General features: G+C 43.6%; 1 protein-coding gene across 1 annotated transcript in view; it reads right to left on the bottom strand.

Annotated features, from left to right (window-relative positions):
- Positions 1-16,530, bottom strand: part of LOC115133983 (carbohydrate sulfotransferase 8-like) — a 113,702-nt gene that overhangs the window by 2,965 nt on the left and 94,207 nt on the right. The window contains exon 3 of the mRNA XM_029667469.2: positions 140-180. Coding sequence (XP_029523329.1) covers positions 140-180 — 41 coding nt within the window. The remainder of the gene's footprint in view (positions 1-139; positions 181-16,530) is intronic.

Below are 16,530 nucleotides of genomic sequence, written 5' to 3'. Positions count from 1 at the left end.
CTTTACACAAGATGGAGATAGTGCTTGTTCCTCAATAATCCACAAGATGGCGTCATTACATTATTTTGAGGGAGCTCAACAGCTCAGTGAGCTGAATGTAAGCAGGCATCTGATCTGATTACTGATCAAGTAATCTTACCTTTTGAATTGGCCACCTTGGAGCAACCATGAACTTCGCACCTAGAGAGAGAGAGAGAGAGAGAGAGGGAGAGAGAGAGAGAGAGAGAGAGAGAGAGAGAGAGAGAGAGAGAGGGGGGAGAGAGAGAGAGAGAGAGAGGGAGAGAGAGAGGGGAGAGAGAGAGGGAGAGAGAGAGAGAGAGAGAGAGAGAGAGAGAGAGAGAGAGAGAGAGAGAGAGAGAGAGAGAGAGAGAGAGAGAGAGAGAGAGAGAGGGAGAGAGAGAGAGAGAGAGGAGAGAGAGAGGGGGAGAGAGGGAGAGAGAGAGAGGGAGAGAGAGAGAGAGAGAGAGAGAGAGAGAGAGAGAGAGAGAGAGAGGAGAGAGAGAGAGAGAGAGAGAGAGAGAGAGGGAGAGAGAGGGGGAGAGAGGGAGAGAGAGAGAGGGAGAGAGAGAGAGAGAGAGAGAGGGGGGGAGAGAGAGAGGGGGAGAGAGGGAGAGAGAGAGAGAGATAGAATCCTACATTACGTATTACAAAAAGTATTTTGCTTGTAACAAGTTTCTCCAGCTGAGCTGAAATAGGTATCAAGAAAGAGCATAGAGGAGAGATGGTGTCTATTACAGATGGGGCAACAGGACAAGACTCCATTTTATCACAAGATTAGGTTTTTGATAGAGAGGCCAGGTGTGTGTGTGTGTGTGTGTGTGATAGAAAGAGAGAAATAAAGAGTGATGCTCATGTTACCTTGGCGAAGCTTAGATTACCGGCCACCTATCACGTTTTATCAACACTTTTAGTATTATTGTTGAGTTACTGAGAACAAATTCTCTCTTCCCAGTGCAGCCTTGCCAAGTGATATTTTTCCGACTGAGAAACGTGACCATGTATAATGGGACAGAAATCGTTACAGGACAGGGGAATGGGGATGTCAAAAACGGCGTTGTCATCACAAAACAGATTTGTTAGAGAAGAACTTCAAATCAGCCTCAAACAAAACAGTCAAGGGATGCACAGAACAATTATGTCTTTCAGATTGTGATTATAAATCAGTCATAGAATAATACATATTTTTGTGGGAGGGAAGTAGACACCCAAAAGATGGAGGAAAACATCAGAAAACATAATTAGTCACCATAGCAGATGTTCAATACATCACATGGTCATTAGAGATGTTGCTAGTGAGAACTACAGTAACTATAGTGCTATTTTTGACATACATTCATGTAATGTTGCATCTAGAATTTACAGTATAATGACACAGTGCCAGTTCTCAATATCTTATGTGTTATCGCTCGATAGCACTAGACGTCTACAAGAAAACAAAACTGAATACATGCAGGGCTGTTGGGCCGCTCCATGAGGGGTGACTGATCCTCTACATAACAATGACAACCTTGCTTACTCCTTACTAGAACACACACACACACACACACACACACAGGAAGCTTGCTAATGTGAATGTGCCAGGGGTAATGGGGGATCCAGATGGCTTCACAGCGGCAGCCCTGGGATCATCTTGACACTGAAGGTTACTGCTTTCCGACTGCTGCCGTGTCAAAAGAGCCATCAAGAGTCTCTCACCGCTCTCAAGAGGTCACCCACTTTTTGCACACTTGCAAGGAACAATATATCTGGGTGAACTTGGCCCAATAAAGGCAAATCACAAAGACGATCCATTGTATGGGGGGATATAATGAAGCATTATAAAAGAGAATGAAGAATGTCTACAAAGGCATACATTAACAGTAAGTAATGCTTCTGTCAATGGCCCCTGTGTTGGCTGTCTAAGTAATAGAATGTGTTAAGTTGTCAATGGCCCCTGTGTTGGCTGTCTAAGGAATATCATGTGTTAAGTTGTCAATGGCCCCTGTGTTGGCTGTCTAAGGATTATAATGTGTTAAGTTGTCAATGGCCCCTGTGTTGGCTGTCTAAGGAATAGCATGTGATAAGTTGTCAATGGCCCCTGTGTTGGCTGTCTAAGGAATAGCATGTGTTAAGTTTGTCCTGTCCACATACAGTAGCTTCAGTACCTCCTTGCAGTTAAAGTTATTACTGTAGTGTTTACATATCTATTTAGGGGTGATTGCAAAGCTTGCACCTGCTGTACCCCGATAACCCCCTGTCTCACACACACACACACACACACACACACACACACACACACACACACACGCACACACCACCAGCCCCCTTCCTCAATGTCAGTGTTGACTCAGGACTTCCACCACTTCTACACCTGTCATTTAGCTTACCCTCTCTGGCAATCACTAACTAAGCTCAAATCTGGGGCTTAAACTTTACTCTCTGCTCTGAGCAACTTAACGACACGCACAGACAGGCAGACAGACAGACAGGTAGGCATGCAGACAGGTGAGGAAACACTGCTGCTGTCAACCCTGTAATGACCCTGGCCTGCCTGTGACGGAGATGACGAGAGGGGGGCGACCTGACTGACGGCACGTGTCAGCGGGGAGGACAAGAGAGTTGTGTCAAGGCCGTCACACTGATCGTCACAGGATCGATTACATGCCAGAGCTGTGGAGGCTTACTGCTGGTGACGGATTGAGAGAGAGAGGTGTGTGTGTTTGTACTGTGTGTGATGTGAGTGACTGTGTTTGTGCGCGTGTGTGTGACAATTACTTACTTCCTAGCCAAGCACCAGATTTAGGCCCCCTGTCAAAGGTCTCTCCACTGTCAGTCTAGAGCTCAGGAGGACTGTGTTTAAGCATTTCATTCCTGAAGCTGTCAGAGCCACATGCTTTGTATTTTCTTCAATCGTGTAATTTGGTAGTCAATTGGGTTCTTGTTGTTTTTAAATGTGTGTTCTAGGGAGCTGAATTTTTCTTGAATATTTTGGGGGTTTAAAGTAAGGTCTTCTGATGCTATTATTCCATCAAGACTTTCAAAAGGATATTTTACAATGTTGCCATTTTGAATGACGAGGTCATTCCTCTGTTGTCCATTTAGACCATTTCATTTCTCCCACAACTGGTTTCCATCAATGGAGTCTTCAATCTCTTTCAGAGTGGTGTCATAATGCTTCTGCTTGTATTCTTTCAATGTGACACAATATTCTTACCGAACGTCTCTAACCTGTAGTTAGTGATGTTTTCTATTTGATAAAGATCTCAATTTGTTCCTTATGAGATTACATTCAGCATCAAACCATTTCTCTTTTTGAGGTTTCCAATTAGAACAGTTTTTATTTAGCATACATTTTCTTTTGTGGCTGCTTTATGATAGATCTCATTTAATTTATTCACAGCCAAATTTATGTCAGGGAGGTTTGGGCTGAATGCACTTGAAAGGAAATCATTTATACAGGCTGTGATTTCTGGGCAGTGAAATGTTGTGTTGAAGTGTGTTGCGCTGTCAGCAGCCCATCTGTATGTTTCATTTAGATGAAGCAGTGTACAGGGCTCTGTTTGTGTGGTCTTTGGGTGGCGAAGTCTTTTCGAAAAGACAATCTGGCAGCGGTCAGACAATGGTGTCTGTGGTCTGACAGTGAATGCGATAATAGAGGAGGGATCCAAGTCTGAGATTGCATAGTCAACAACACTCGTCCCAAGAGTTGAGCAGTAAGTTAGAATCCCATCTAATCATACCATTAAAAAAACACAGGCCTAAGGCTCAACAGAGATGCACTAACCCCTTTACATCTTTGTTCGCTACCTGGTCAGAGCTATTTCTATTACTAGTGATGGGACTCGGGTATATGTCAAATATATGTCTATTACCCTCAGGGTCTACTACACATTCAAGTTCAGAACCTGTTCTACCATTAAAATCCCCCAAATTACTTTTTTGGGGCTTGCCTGTTTTGCTTGTTATTTTGGCATTAATATGTGTCACTTATCAGTTCGCAAAAAAAGTCATTGATATAATAAGGCCGCATACAAACACGGTCTCTTTTTTGCTTTTTTGAGTAATGCAGATGTTTCAGCCTAGCGCAGTGCTTTCTGTGGAGATGGGGCAAACCAGCAGAAAATACAGAGCGTTGTGCCTGATTGGCTCAGTTTTCTGTCATGATTGGCTCAGTTTTCTGTCACTCGTGGGACAGTACATCATCCCCAAATCTAAGTTTACAGCTCGAAAATGTTAACCCCTTGGGTTCTGCCATAGAGTTATATTAGAAGTGCCCATCCGAGAAGGCTCAAGGTCATTGGCCACAGATAGAATGACATCAAATCAAGTTATAGCTACAGTAGCTTTGATTGGACTGTCACATCTTACTTTCAAAGTCTTAGCTAGCAGTCATAATCAGTTGTCATCAAGTCGACATTCTACTGGCAAATCCTATTTAATCCTTGTCATATGAAGAGAAATTATAGATAAAATGTATCGGTGCTCATCGGCCATTAGACATAAAGATTACACAAAAAAAAAAAAAAAATTGCAAATTCAACAATGAGTCATTTGGAAGGAGTCAGTGGCTAACTGCAAGCGTTGCAAAGAAACCACTAACGTTAGCCTGTTATTCAGTGGAGTGGCTGTGTTTTGTCCCCCGAGTTACCACCATAAATCTAGAGAATGCCAGACTTTGATGACAAAGTTTGATGACAACATTTGCCCACAAAGGACCGCTGCGCCACCTTCACAAGGTGAGTCCAAAAATGTCTTGTATGCTGCTGCATAAATGATGTAATATGCCAGGGAGAAATGTATTCTGTAGCTAAGAAAGTGTTGTGTAGTAAGCTGTTAGTAGCCCATTTAGTCTATTTTCACCAAGGCGGTATTGTAAACACATAACGTTAGTAGTTGTGGCGCTCGGCTTGCACGTGCAAATTCAACACACACAACATTATATAATAGAATTGTGTTATTTGACGTGTCAAGTTAAAAGCTTATTTAACTCATCAAATAGTGTTATATGACGTGTATCTTTTTCGACACACAAAGACCCAAACGGCGTTCAATGTGCCTCACCCTAATAATTTGGTATATTTTCACCACTTCATTTCGCCTACTGTTCAAGCTTGGTGGTTCACAAATAGCCTAGAACCTGTTTTTAATCATTGAATATTGTAAGAGCTCTCATTGTCTGTTTGTATGTCCCAAGTCTGCCATATAAGCTTTGTTTTTTTTAAAGGCAGTAAATGAGGCTGAATGAACTGTTTCGCTGCCAGACAAGGCTCTGCTGAAAGCCAGGTGTAGCAGTGGTAAGATATTGGGACTGCTGTTTGGACAGCTTTATGAAGGCCCTAACAGTTTGTAGGCACTGTTTGTCGCCATTATAGTGCAATTAATATATTGTTTAGTGTTGTGGCTTTGCTAACATGCATCCCACGTTTTTTTTGTTTTCCCCACCAAGAGTTACATGCTAAAATCACCACTGCATATGATCGTTCCTCCCGAGTCCCTGCCGTGATTTACATTTTAATGATGGGAGTAGAATGTCCCTATTGTCACGCCTTGGTCATTGTATTGTGTTTTCGTTATATGTTTGGTCAGGCCAGGGTGTGACATGGGTTTATATGTTGTGGTTCGTATTGGGGTTTTTGTAATTATTGGGATTACGGCTGAGTAGGGGTGTTGCATAGGCTTGGCTGCCTGAGGCGGTTCTCAATCAGAGTCAGGTGATTCTCGTTGTCTCTGATTGGGAACCGTATTTAGGTAGCCTGGGTTTCGCTTTGTATTTCGTGGGTGATTGTTCCTGTCTCTGTGTAGTTTCACCAGATAGGCTGTAATTAGGTTTCACGTTCCGTTTGTTGTTTTGTACTTTGTATAGTTATTTCATGTGTCACTTTTTCCATTAAAGTCATGAGTAACCACCACGCTGCATTTCGGTCCGACTCTCTTTCGACAAACGAAGAACGACGTTACACCTATAACCTGAAGGACATTGAGGATATCATGTCTTGACTTTTGGTGTTTTTAAGAAAATCTGTTTTTAAGAAAATCACCAACCACGCCCAACAGTCTACCAACCACGCCCAACAGTCCACCAACCACGCCCAACAGTCCACCAACCACACCCAACAGTTCACCAACCACGCACCAACCACGTCCAACAGTCCACCAACCACGCCCAACAGCGCACCAACCACACCCAACAGCACACCAACCACGCCCAACAGTCCACCAACCACACCCAACAGTCCACCAACCACGCCCAACAGCGCACCAACCACGCCCAACAGTCCACCAACCACGCCCAACAGTCCACCAACCACGCCCAACAGCGCACCAACTACGCCCAACAGTCTACCAACCACGCTCAACAGTCCACCAACCACGCCCAACAGCGCACCAACCACACCCAACAGCGCACCAACCACGCCCAACAGCGCACCAACCACGCCCAACAGCGCACCAACCACGCCCAACAGCACACCAACCACGCCCAGCAGTCCACCAACCACGCCCAACAGTCCACTAACCACACCCAACAGTCCACCAACCACGCCCAACAGTCCACCAACCATGCCCAACACAAGAGTGAATCTTGTGCTGTATGTTTCAACTAAGAGCATTCTTCAGTAGCAGGAAATTCATTTTTTATAAATAGACAACAATATAATTATAACATATATGACTATATCTTGTGTTGACTATATCTTTATATGACTTCAGAATGTGAACTAATTTGTCTTTTATCTTATAGACTGAGCATACCAAACATTAGGAACACACTTTTGCCCTCAGAACAGCCTCAATTCATTGGGACATAGACTCTACAAGGTGTCAAAAGCATTCCACAGGGATGCTGGCCCATGTTGACTCCAATGCTTCCCACAGTTGTCTGGATGTCAAGTTGTCTGGATGTCATTTGGGTGGTGGACCATTCTTGATACACAGGAAACGGTTGAGCATTAAAAACCCATCAGTGTAGCAGTTCTTGACACAAACCGGTGTGCCTGCTACCTACTACCATACCCGTTCAAAGACGCTTAAATGTTTTGTCTTTCCCATTTACCCTCTGAATGGCACAGACACAATCCACATCTCAATTGTCTCAAGGCTTAAACATCCTTCTTTAACCTGTCTCCTCCCCTTCATCTATTGATGGAAGTGGATTTAGCAAGTGACATCAATAAGGGATCATAGCTTTCACCTGGATTCACCTGGTCAGTCTATGTCTATGTTTCGTTTGAATGTTTTCTGATAAGGTCCAATACATTGGTTTATACCTATTCTAGGACTTTGCACATCAGCTTTAGCGGTTGACACCTCTCCGATGACTGAAGGGTCTATATGACTCTTACCGGAGGCTGCCTCTGCATATGTGGGCTGGCAGTGAGGCTGAGCTATGGTCTGGTCTGGGTTACCCTCCGGTTGGCCACTATTTGTCCTACCCATAGAGTACAGGCCAGTGCTTGGCTAAATTATCTCTCTCTCTCTCTCGAAGGGGTATCTTTTATTGATGGAAAGGTTATAAATATTGGAGGGTGTTTCAGCGTGACTTGAAAGGCTTCCACAGTGCTCTGCGCTGTGTGGTGAGAGAGCCATCCCTGTCACAGTGTCTCCTGCTCAGTGCAGAGGTAATGAGTCAAGGCACTGAGTTGGAATGGATAATCTGATGAGTTTCCATAGAAGTAGGATTACTAGAACAGAGATTCCCATTCAATTATATTCATATGGAAGCTTTGGTGTCGACAGACAAAGAATAGCAGGTTCTGACTAGTCATATGGGCATGTGCACTGATAGGGTCAGAAACCAACTGTAAACATGTGCTCTCATGCATAGAGAATCTCACATACATTAGTTGATGGGGTATACAAAATTACTCTGTCAAAAGATAGTGTAATACAAGCTGTGATGTGTCCGAATCTGAATAAAACTCAAACTCATCCCCTTAGGATGGTTCTTTCTTATCACAATATTGCAGGACTGTTTGTTGTCAACATTTCAGGGTATAGAGTGAAACATTTCTCTACAGTGCAATATCACTTAGGTCCCCCTTATTTGTTGTTCCTGATGCAAAGGCATTTGAGCGATAAGGCCTGCTTCAGCAGAATTGCACCCAATTTTGTGGTGTAGATTTCAGTCTCAATGTCACGTCCTGACCTTAGTTCCTTTTTTATGGCTCTATTTTGGTTTGGTCAAGGCGTGAGTTGGGGTGGGCATTCTATGTTTTTCATTCTATGTTTTGTTCTGTGTGTTGTATTTCTATGTGTTTGGCCTGGTATGGTTCCCAACCAGAGGCAGCTGTCAATCGTTGTCTCTGATTGAAAACCATACTTAGGTAGCCTGTTCCCACCTGTGTTTGTGGGTAGTTGTTTCCCGTTTTGTGTTTTTTCTCCTTACAGGACTGTTTCGTGTTGTTCACTCTCGTCGTCGTCGTCGTCGTCGTTGTTGTTGTTGTCGTCGTTGTTGTTGTTGTTGTGTTTTTATTTTATTTTATTTTTTGTCATTCAGTGTTCAGTTTATTTAATAAAATGTACTATGAACACTTACCACGCTGCGTGTTGGTCCGATGATTCCTATTCTTCATCATCAGACGAAGAGGAGAGCCGTTACACTCAATTCTTCTTAGCAAGGGTAAGAGCGTCCTTCCACTGGAGAATTTACAGTGCTTTCAGAAAGTATTCACACCCCTTGACTTTTTCCACAAAATTACATTTATTGAATTGAGTTTTGTCACTGGCCTACACACAATACCTCATAATGCCAAAGTGGAATTATGGTTCAAAATTTGTATAAATGAATTAAAAATGAAAAGCTGAAATGTCTTGAGTCAATAAGTATTTAACCCCTTTATTATGGCAAGCCTACATAAGTTCACTTGATTAACATGTCACATAAGTTGCATGGACTCACTCTGTGTGGAATAACAGTGTTTAACATGATATTTAAATTACTACTTTATCTCTGTATTCTATTTTATCTCTGTATTCTACTTTATCTCTGTATTCTACACATACAATTATCTGTAAGGTCCCTCAGTCTAGCAGTGGATTTCTAACACAGATTCAACCACAAAGACCAGAGAGGTTTTCCAATCACTCGCAAAGAAGAGCACCTATTTGTAGATGGGTAAAACACGTTAAAACGTTAAAAGCAGACATTGAATATACCTTTGAGCATGGTGAAGTTATAAATTACACTTTGGATGGTGTATCAATATACCCAGTCACTCAAACAAATACAGATGTCCTTCCTAGTTTTTTTAAATGATAGAAGAAACGGAATAGAGCTAAGCACAGGCAAAATCCTAGAGGCTCCTGGTTCAGTCTCCTTTTCAACAGACACTAGGAGAAAAATGCACCTTTCAGCAGGACAATAATCAAACACAAGGCCAAATATACACTGGAGTTGCTTACCAAGATGACAGGGAATGTTCCTGTGTGGCCTAGTTACAGTTTTGACTTAATTCGGCTTGAAAATCGATGGCCAGACTTGAAAATGGCTGTCTAGTAATGATCAACAACCATCTTGACAGAGCTTGAAGAATTATTTTAAGAATAATGTACAAATATGTATTGTACAATCCAGGTGTGCAATGCTCTTAGAGACTTACCCAGAAAGACTCACAGCTGCAATCACTCAGGGGGTTGAACAATTATGTTATCAAGATATATTAGTGTTTTATTTTTCATACATTTTTTACAAATGTTAGAATTGTTCTTGACATAACAGAGTTTTGTGTAGATCATTGACAAAAAACAACAATTAAATCCATTTGAATCCCACTTTATAATACAACAAAATGTGGAAAAAGTCCAGGGGTGTGAATATTTCGTGAAGATCAGAATATCTTTCTGATTTGGTGTGACTGGCTGAGAACAATACCCAAACCAAATGGAAAAGGTTTCATTGCGTAAGTGCACTTAAAGCAGGAATCCTTAATTGAAACAATAACAAATCGTTTGCCCCACCCCTGTTTCGCTAAAACGCTAAGGGATGGGGCTGGAGAAATGTAACCACTCTCAAATTAATAGACAGAGCTATGGATGCAAGGACTGGCCATCCATGATATCAAATGTATAGTTTTGAGGCTATACAGTGTTTGTTTAGATATGTTTACATGATTACAAACATTGGAATAAAACAAGCTTATATTTTGGGTTTTGATGGGGTACGACAGTTGAACTAAGCTCATGAGGCATTCATAATTTATATTCTTAAAGAATCAATAGGTATATATCATTAATTTATAAATCCCAAAATGGATGTAGCAACTAAGGATTCTAGCATGAAACATATTGACATACACTATGCATACAGTATGTATACATACACATTCTCAAGTGATTCGCCATTGTAGAGAAAACATGGGAACACTATGTCACACAATAGAAAGCATCCAACCGTTTCGTATAGTAGCCTACATTCTCCAGGCTCTTCACTGATGAATGCGTGACATTTACATTACATTTACATGGCTGGTCTTCTGTGCACACAACTATTGACTGTGACCAGGTGAGCTGCAGCTCTACTATACATTCAATTCAGGTTATGTGGGCCAAAGTGGGATGATAGAAATTATGCAGAGAACTAAGTTCAATCGACCCCTGCCACGGCTGATGCATGAATGAAATAAAAGATTGAGCATGAATATATTGTTGGTTCTCTTTCTCCATACTTTCATGCAGAAAGTAGCTATACATCCTTCACACAAGAAACAATGTCCCCAGAATGCATATACATGTATTTACATACAGTACGGCAATGAGTTTGTGTGCTTCGTCACTTTCTTTGAAAAGCAGCTATCTTCATGGATTTCAACCGATTTTTCCGTGGAACAGAGACTTCTATTTGCAGTTTTATAGCTCCTCTCATGCTATTCTTCATATCAGGCTCAATACAGAAATTGTCCAATGAAGCAGATGCAAATCTACAGGACTGTTTCGCTAGCACAGACCGGAATATGTTTCTCGGGGCTCATCCAATGGTATTGAGGAGTTTATCACATCAGTCACCGGCTTCATAAATAAGTGCACCGACGACGTCGTCCCCACAGTGACCGTACGTACATATCCCAACCAGAAGCCATGGATTACAGGCCGCGATGAACTAAAGGCTGGAGCTGTCACTTTCAAGGAGCGGGACAGTAACCCAGACAGTAACCCGGACAGCCGCTATGCCCTCCAACAACCATCAAACAGGCAAAACGTCAATGCAGGACTAAGATCGAATCCTACTACACTGGCTCTGGAGCTCGTTGGATGTGGCAGGGCTTGCAAAGTATCACAGATTACAAAGGGAATCCCAGCTATGAACATCCAGTGATGCGAGTTTACCAGATGAGCTAAATTCTATGTTCGCTTCGAGGCAAGCAACGTAGGGCCAGAAGGATTACCAGGACGCGTACTTAGAGAATGCACTGACGAGCTGGCAAGTGTCGTCACTGACATTTTCTACCTCTCCCTGACCCAGCCTGTAATACCTACATCTTTCATGCAGACCACCATAGTCCCTGTGCACATGAACGCCAAAATATCCTGTCTAAATGACTATTTTCCCATAACACTCACATCTGTAGCCATGAAATGCTTTGAAAGGCTAGTAATGGATCACATCAACACCATCATCCCAGACACCCTGGACCCACTCCAATTCCCATGCAGCCCCAAAAGATCCACAGATTACACAATCTCTATTGCATTCCACACTGCCCTTTCCCACTTGGACAAAAGAAAACACCTACTTGAGGATGCTGTTTATTGACTACAGCTCAGAGTTCAACACCATAGTGCCCTCCAAGCTCACCACTTAGCTAAGGACCCTGGGACTTAACACCTCACTCTGAAACTGGATCCTGGACTTCCTGATGCCCCCAGTTGGCAATGGTATCCAACAACAGATCTGCCATTCTGACCCTCAACACAGCAGCCTCTCAGGGGTGCATGCTTAGTCCCCACCTGTACTCCCTGTTCACCCACAACTGTGTGGACCGGCACAACTCCAAAACCATCATTAAGTTTACTGATGACAAGACTGTGGTAGGCCTGATCAACGACGACGATGAGAGTGTGGTGCCAGGACAACAACCTCTCCCTCAATGTGAGCAAGACAAAGGAGCTGATCGTGGACTACAGGAAAAGGAGGGCCGAGTGCACCCCCATTCACATCGACGGGACTGTAGATGAGCGGGTCGAGAGCTTTCAGTTCCTCTGTGTCCAGATCACTTAGGATCTATTGTGGCCCAAACACACCAACACAGTCATTGAAGAGGGAACGAAAATGCCTCTTTACCCTCAGGAGGCTGAAAAGATTTGGAATGGACAAGTAAAAAACAAGCTGCACCATTGAGAGCATCTTGACTGGTTGCATCACTCCTTGGTATGGCAACTGCTCGGCATCTGACTGCAAGGCAGTACAGAGGGTAGTGTGTATGGCCCAGTACATCACTGAGGCCAAGCTTCCTGCCCTCCAGGACCTTTATACCAGGCGATGTCAGAGGAAGGCCCTAAAAATTGTCAAAGACTCCAGCCACCCAAGTCATAGACTGTTCTCTCTGCTACCGCACAGCAGGTGGTACCGATGCACCAAGTCTGGAACCAAAAGGAACCTGAACATATTCTACCCCCAAGCCATAAAACTGCTAAATAGTTAGTTAAATAATAACCAAATAGCTACCTGGACTATCTGCATTGACCCTTTTTGCACTTCACTCATCACATTCATTGCTGTTACTGTTTACTATCTGTCACTTTATTCCTAGTTATATGTACATATCTACCTCAATGACCTCATACCTCTGCACATGGACTATTTACAAGGGGTACCCAAGTTATCATTACTCATTGTGTATCTATTATTACTTTTATTATTACGTTTAAAAAAAAAGTATTTTCTATTATTTCTCTATTTTCTTTCTCTCCATTTTTTGTACTGGCCAGTTAGTACGCATTTTACTGTTAGTTCATACCTTTTGTTTACAAAGCACTAATAACATTTGATTTGATTTTGACATGAGACAATTGTACAATTTTGACATGGTGTGCTTATGGTGTGTTCATATGCTATCTGGGGACCCCCAACCTTAATTTATATATACACTACATCACCAAGAATATGTGGAAACCTGCTCATCGAACATCTCATTCCAAAACATGGGCATTAATATGGAGTTAGTCCCCCATTTGCTGCTATAATAGCCTCCACTCTCCTGGGAAGGCTTACCACTAGATGTTGGAACATTGCTGCATGGACTTGCTTCCATTCAGCCACAAGAGCATTAGTGAGGTCGGGCACTGATGTTGGTCGATTAGGCTTGGTTCACATTCAGCGTTCCAATTCATCTTTTATTTATTTTTAACCTTTATTTAACTAGGCAAGTCAGTTAAGAACAAATTATTATTTTCAATGACAGCCTAGGAACAGTGGGTTAACTGCCTAGTTAAGGGGCAGAACAACAGATTTTTACCTTGTCAGCTCAGGGATTTGATCTTGCAACCTTTCGGTTACTAGTCTAACCACTGGGCTACCTGCTGCCCCAACCCCATCTCAAAGGTGTTCGATGGGGTTGAGGTCAGGGATCTGTCCAGGCGAGACAAGTTATTCCACACCGATCTCAACAAACTATTTCTGTATGGACCTCGCTTTGTGAGCGCGGGCATTGTCATGCTGAAACAGGAAAGGCCCAAACTGTTGCCACAAAGTTGGAAGCACAGAATCGTCTAAAATGTCATTGTCTGCTGTAGCATTAAGATTTCCCTTCACTGAAAGTAAGGGGCCTTGCCCGAACAATGAAAAACAGCCTCCTGCACCAAACTTTACAGTTGGCACTATGCATTGGTGAAGCGGGATTCATCACTCCAGCATTTTCACTGCTCCAGAGTCCAGCCGATGCTTGGCATTGCACATGGGGATCTTAGGCTTGTGTACGGCTGCCTTGGAAACCCATTTCATGAAGCTCCAGACAAACAGTTATTGTGCTGATGTTGCTTCCAGAGGCAGTTTGGAACTTGGTAGTGAGTGCTGCAACCGAAGACAGACAATGTTTAAGCAATACGCACCTCAGCACTCGGCGGTCCCGTTCTGTGAGCTTGTGTGGCCTACCATTTCGCGGCTGAGCCATTGTTGCTCCTAGACGTTTCCACTTCACAATAACAGCACTTACAGTTGACCAGGGCAGCTCTAGCAAGGCAGTAATATGGCAAACTGACTTATTGGAAAGGTGGCATCCTATGACGGTGCCACGTTGAGTCACTGAGCTCTTCTGTAAGGCCATTCTAGTGCCAGTGTTTGCCTATGGAGATTGATTGGCTGTGTGCTCAATTGTATACACCTGTCAGGAATGGGTACGGCTGAAATAGCCCAATCCTCTCATTTGAAGGCGTGTCCAAATACTTTTGTATATATAGTGTAGCTTTAATACCTACTGGCAGTTAGTTACTGTAGTGTTTACATATCCATTTAGGGGTGATTGTAACGCTTGCACCTGCTGTAGCCTAATAAGCCTAATGGCTGTGTACTCGATTTTATACACCTGGGGGCGCGTGCCCGTTCGGTAAGCCCTGACTGCATCTGTCTCTGTGCTTTGTCATGTTTTGTTGGCTTTGCATTGGTCCATAGATATGTTGTCTTTGCATCCATGAGTCCATCACACACCAATAAATAAGATCCTAAAGGCGTTTTAATAAGCAACTGGTATCCCTCTAGAATATTACATCCATGATTGCGATGTAAGAGTGGACAGGACAGTGTAAAAGATAAGGCAGTTTAAAAAAATAAGGAAAATAATAAGAAATAAAAGTAACAAGTAATTAAAGAGCAACAGTAAAATAACAATAGCGAGACTATGTACAGGGGGGTACTGGTACCGATATGTACATGGAGGTAGAGTTATTAAAGTGACTATGCATAGATGATAACAACAAAGAGTAGCAGCGGTGTAAATGAGGGGGGCAATGCAAATAGTCTGGGTAGCCATTTGATTAGCTGTTCAGGAGTCTTATGGTTTAGGGGTAAAAGCTGTTAAGAAGCCTCTTGGACCTAGACTTGGCGCTCCGGTACCGCTTGCCGTGCGGTAGCAGAGAGAACATTCTATGACTTGGGTGGCTGGAGACTTTGGCAATTTTTAGGGCCTTCCTCTGACACCACCTGGAATAAAGGTCCTGGATGGCAGGAAGCTTGGCCCCAGTGATGTACTGGGCCGTTCGCACTACCCTCTGTAGTGCCTTGTAGTGCCAGTGATGCAACCAGTCAGGATGCTCTCAATGGTGCAGCTGTAGAAACTTTTGAGGATCTGAGGACCCATGCCACATTTTCCAGTTTCCTGAGGGGGAATAGGATTTGTCGGGCCCTCTTCACGACTGTCTTGGTGTGTTTGGACCATGTTAGTTTGTTGGTGATGTGGACACCAAGGAACTTGAAGCTCTCAACCTGCTCCACTGCAGCCCCGTCGATGAGAATGGGGGAGTGCTCTGTCCTCTTTTTCCTGTAGTCCACAATCATCTCCTTTGTCTTGATTATGTTGAGGGAGAGGTTGTTGTCCTGGCACCCCACGGCCAGGTCTCTGACCTCCTCCCTATAAGCTGACTAGTCATTGGCTGTGCAGTCATGAGTGAACAGGGAGTACAGAAAGGGACTGAACATGCACCCCTGAGGGGCATCTGTGTTGAGGATCAACGAGGTAGATGTGTTGTTACCTACCCTTACCACCTGGGGGCGGCCCATCAGGAAGTCCAGGATCCAGTTGTATAGGGAGGTGTTTAGTGCCAGGGTCCTTAGCTTTTTTATGAGCTTTGAGGGCACTATGGCGTGAACGCTTAGCTGTCAATGAATAGCATTCTCACATAGGTGTTCCTTTTGTCCAGGTGGGCAGGTGGGAAAGGGCAGTGTGGAGTGCAATAGAGATTGCATAATCTGTGGATCTGTTGGGGTGGTATTCAAATTGGAGTGGGTCTAGGGTTTCTGGGATAATGGTGTTGATGTGAGCCATGACCAGCCTTTCAAAGCACTTCAAGGCTACAGACGTGAGTGCTCCAGGTCGGTAGTCATTTAGGCAGGTTACCTTAGCGTTCTTGGGCAAAGGCACTATGGTGGTCTGCTTAAAATATGTTGGTATTACAGACTCGGACAGGGAGAGGTTGAAAATGTCAGTGAAGACACTTGTCAGGTGGTCAGCGCATGCTCGCAGTACACGTCCTGGTAATCCGTCTAGCCCTGCGGGCATGTGAATGTTGACCTGTTTAAAGGTCTTACTCACACCAGCTGCGGAGAGCGTGAACACACAGTCTTCTGGAACAGCTGGTGCTCTCATGCATGTTTCGGTGCTATTTGCCTCGAAGCGAGCACCTAATTAATTTAGCTCATCTGGTAGGCACTTGGTGTCACTGGGCAGCTCTCGGCTGTTCTTCCCTTTGTAGTCTGTAATGGTTTGCAAGCCCTGCCGCATCCGACAACCGTCAGAGTAGGTGTAGTACGATTCAATCTTAGTCCTGTATTGAAGCTTTACTGTTTGATGGTTCGTCGGAGGGCATAGCGGGATTTCTTATTAGCTTCTGTGTAAGAGTCCCGCTCCT

The sequence above is a fragment of the Oncorhynchus nerka genome, linkage group LG9a (genome assembly GCF_034236695.1).
Source record: "Oncorhynchus nerka isolate Pitt River linkage group LG9a, Oner_Uvic_2.0, whole genome shotgun sequence".
In the NCBI taxonomy this organism is placed as follows: domain Eukaryota; kingdom Metazoa; phylum Chordata; class Actinopteri; order Salmoniformes; family Salmonidae; genus Oncorhynchus; species Oncorhynchus nerka.
The sequence above is the reverse complement of the archived record's forward strand: the minus strand, read 5'-3'. Positions and strand labels throughout refer to the sequence as shown.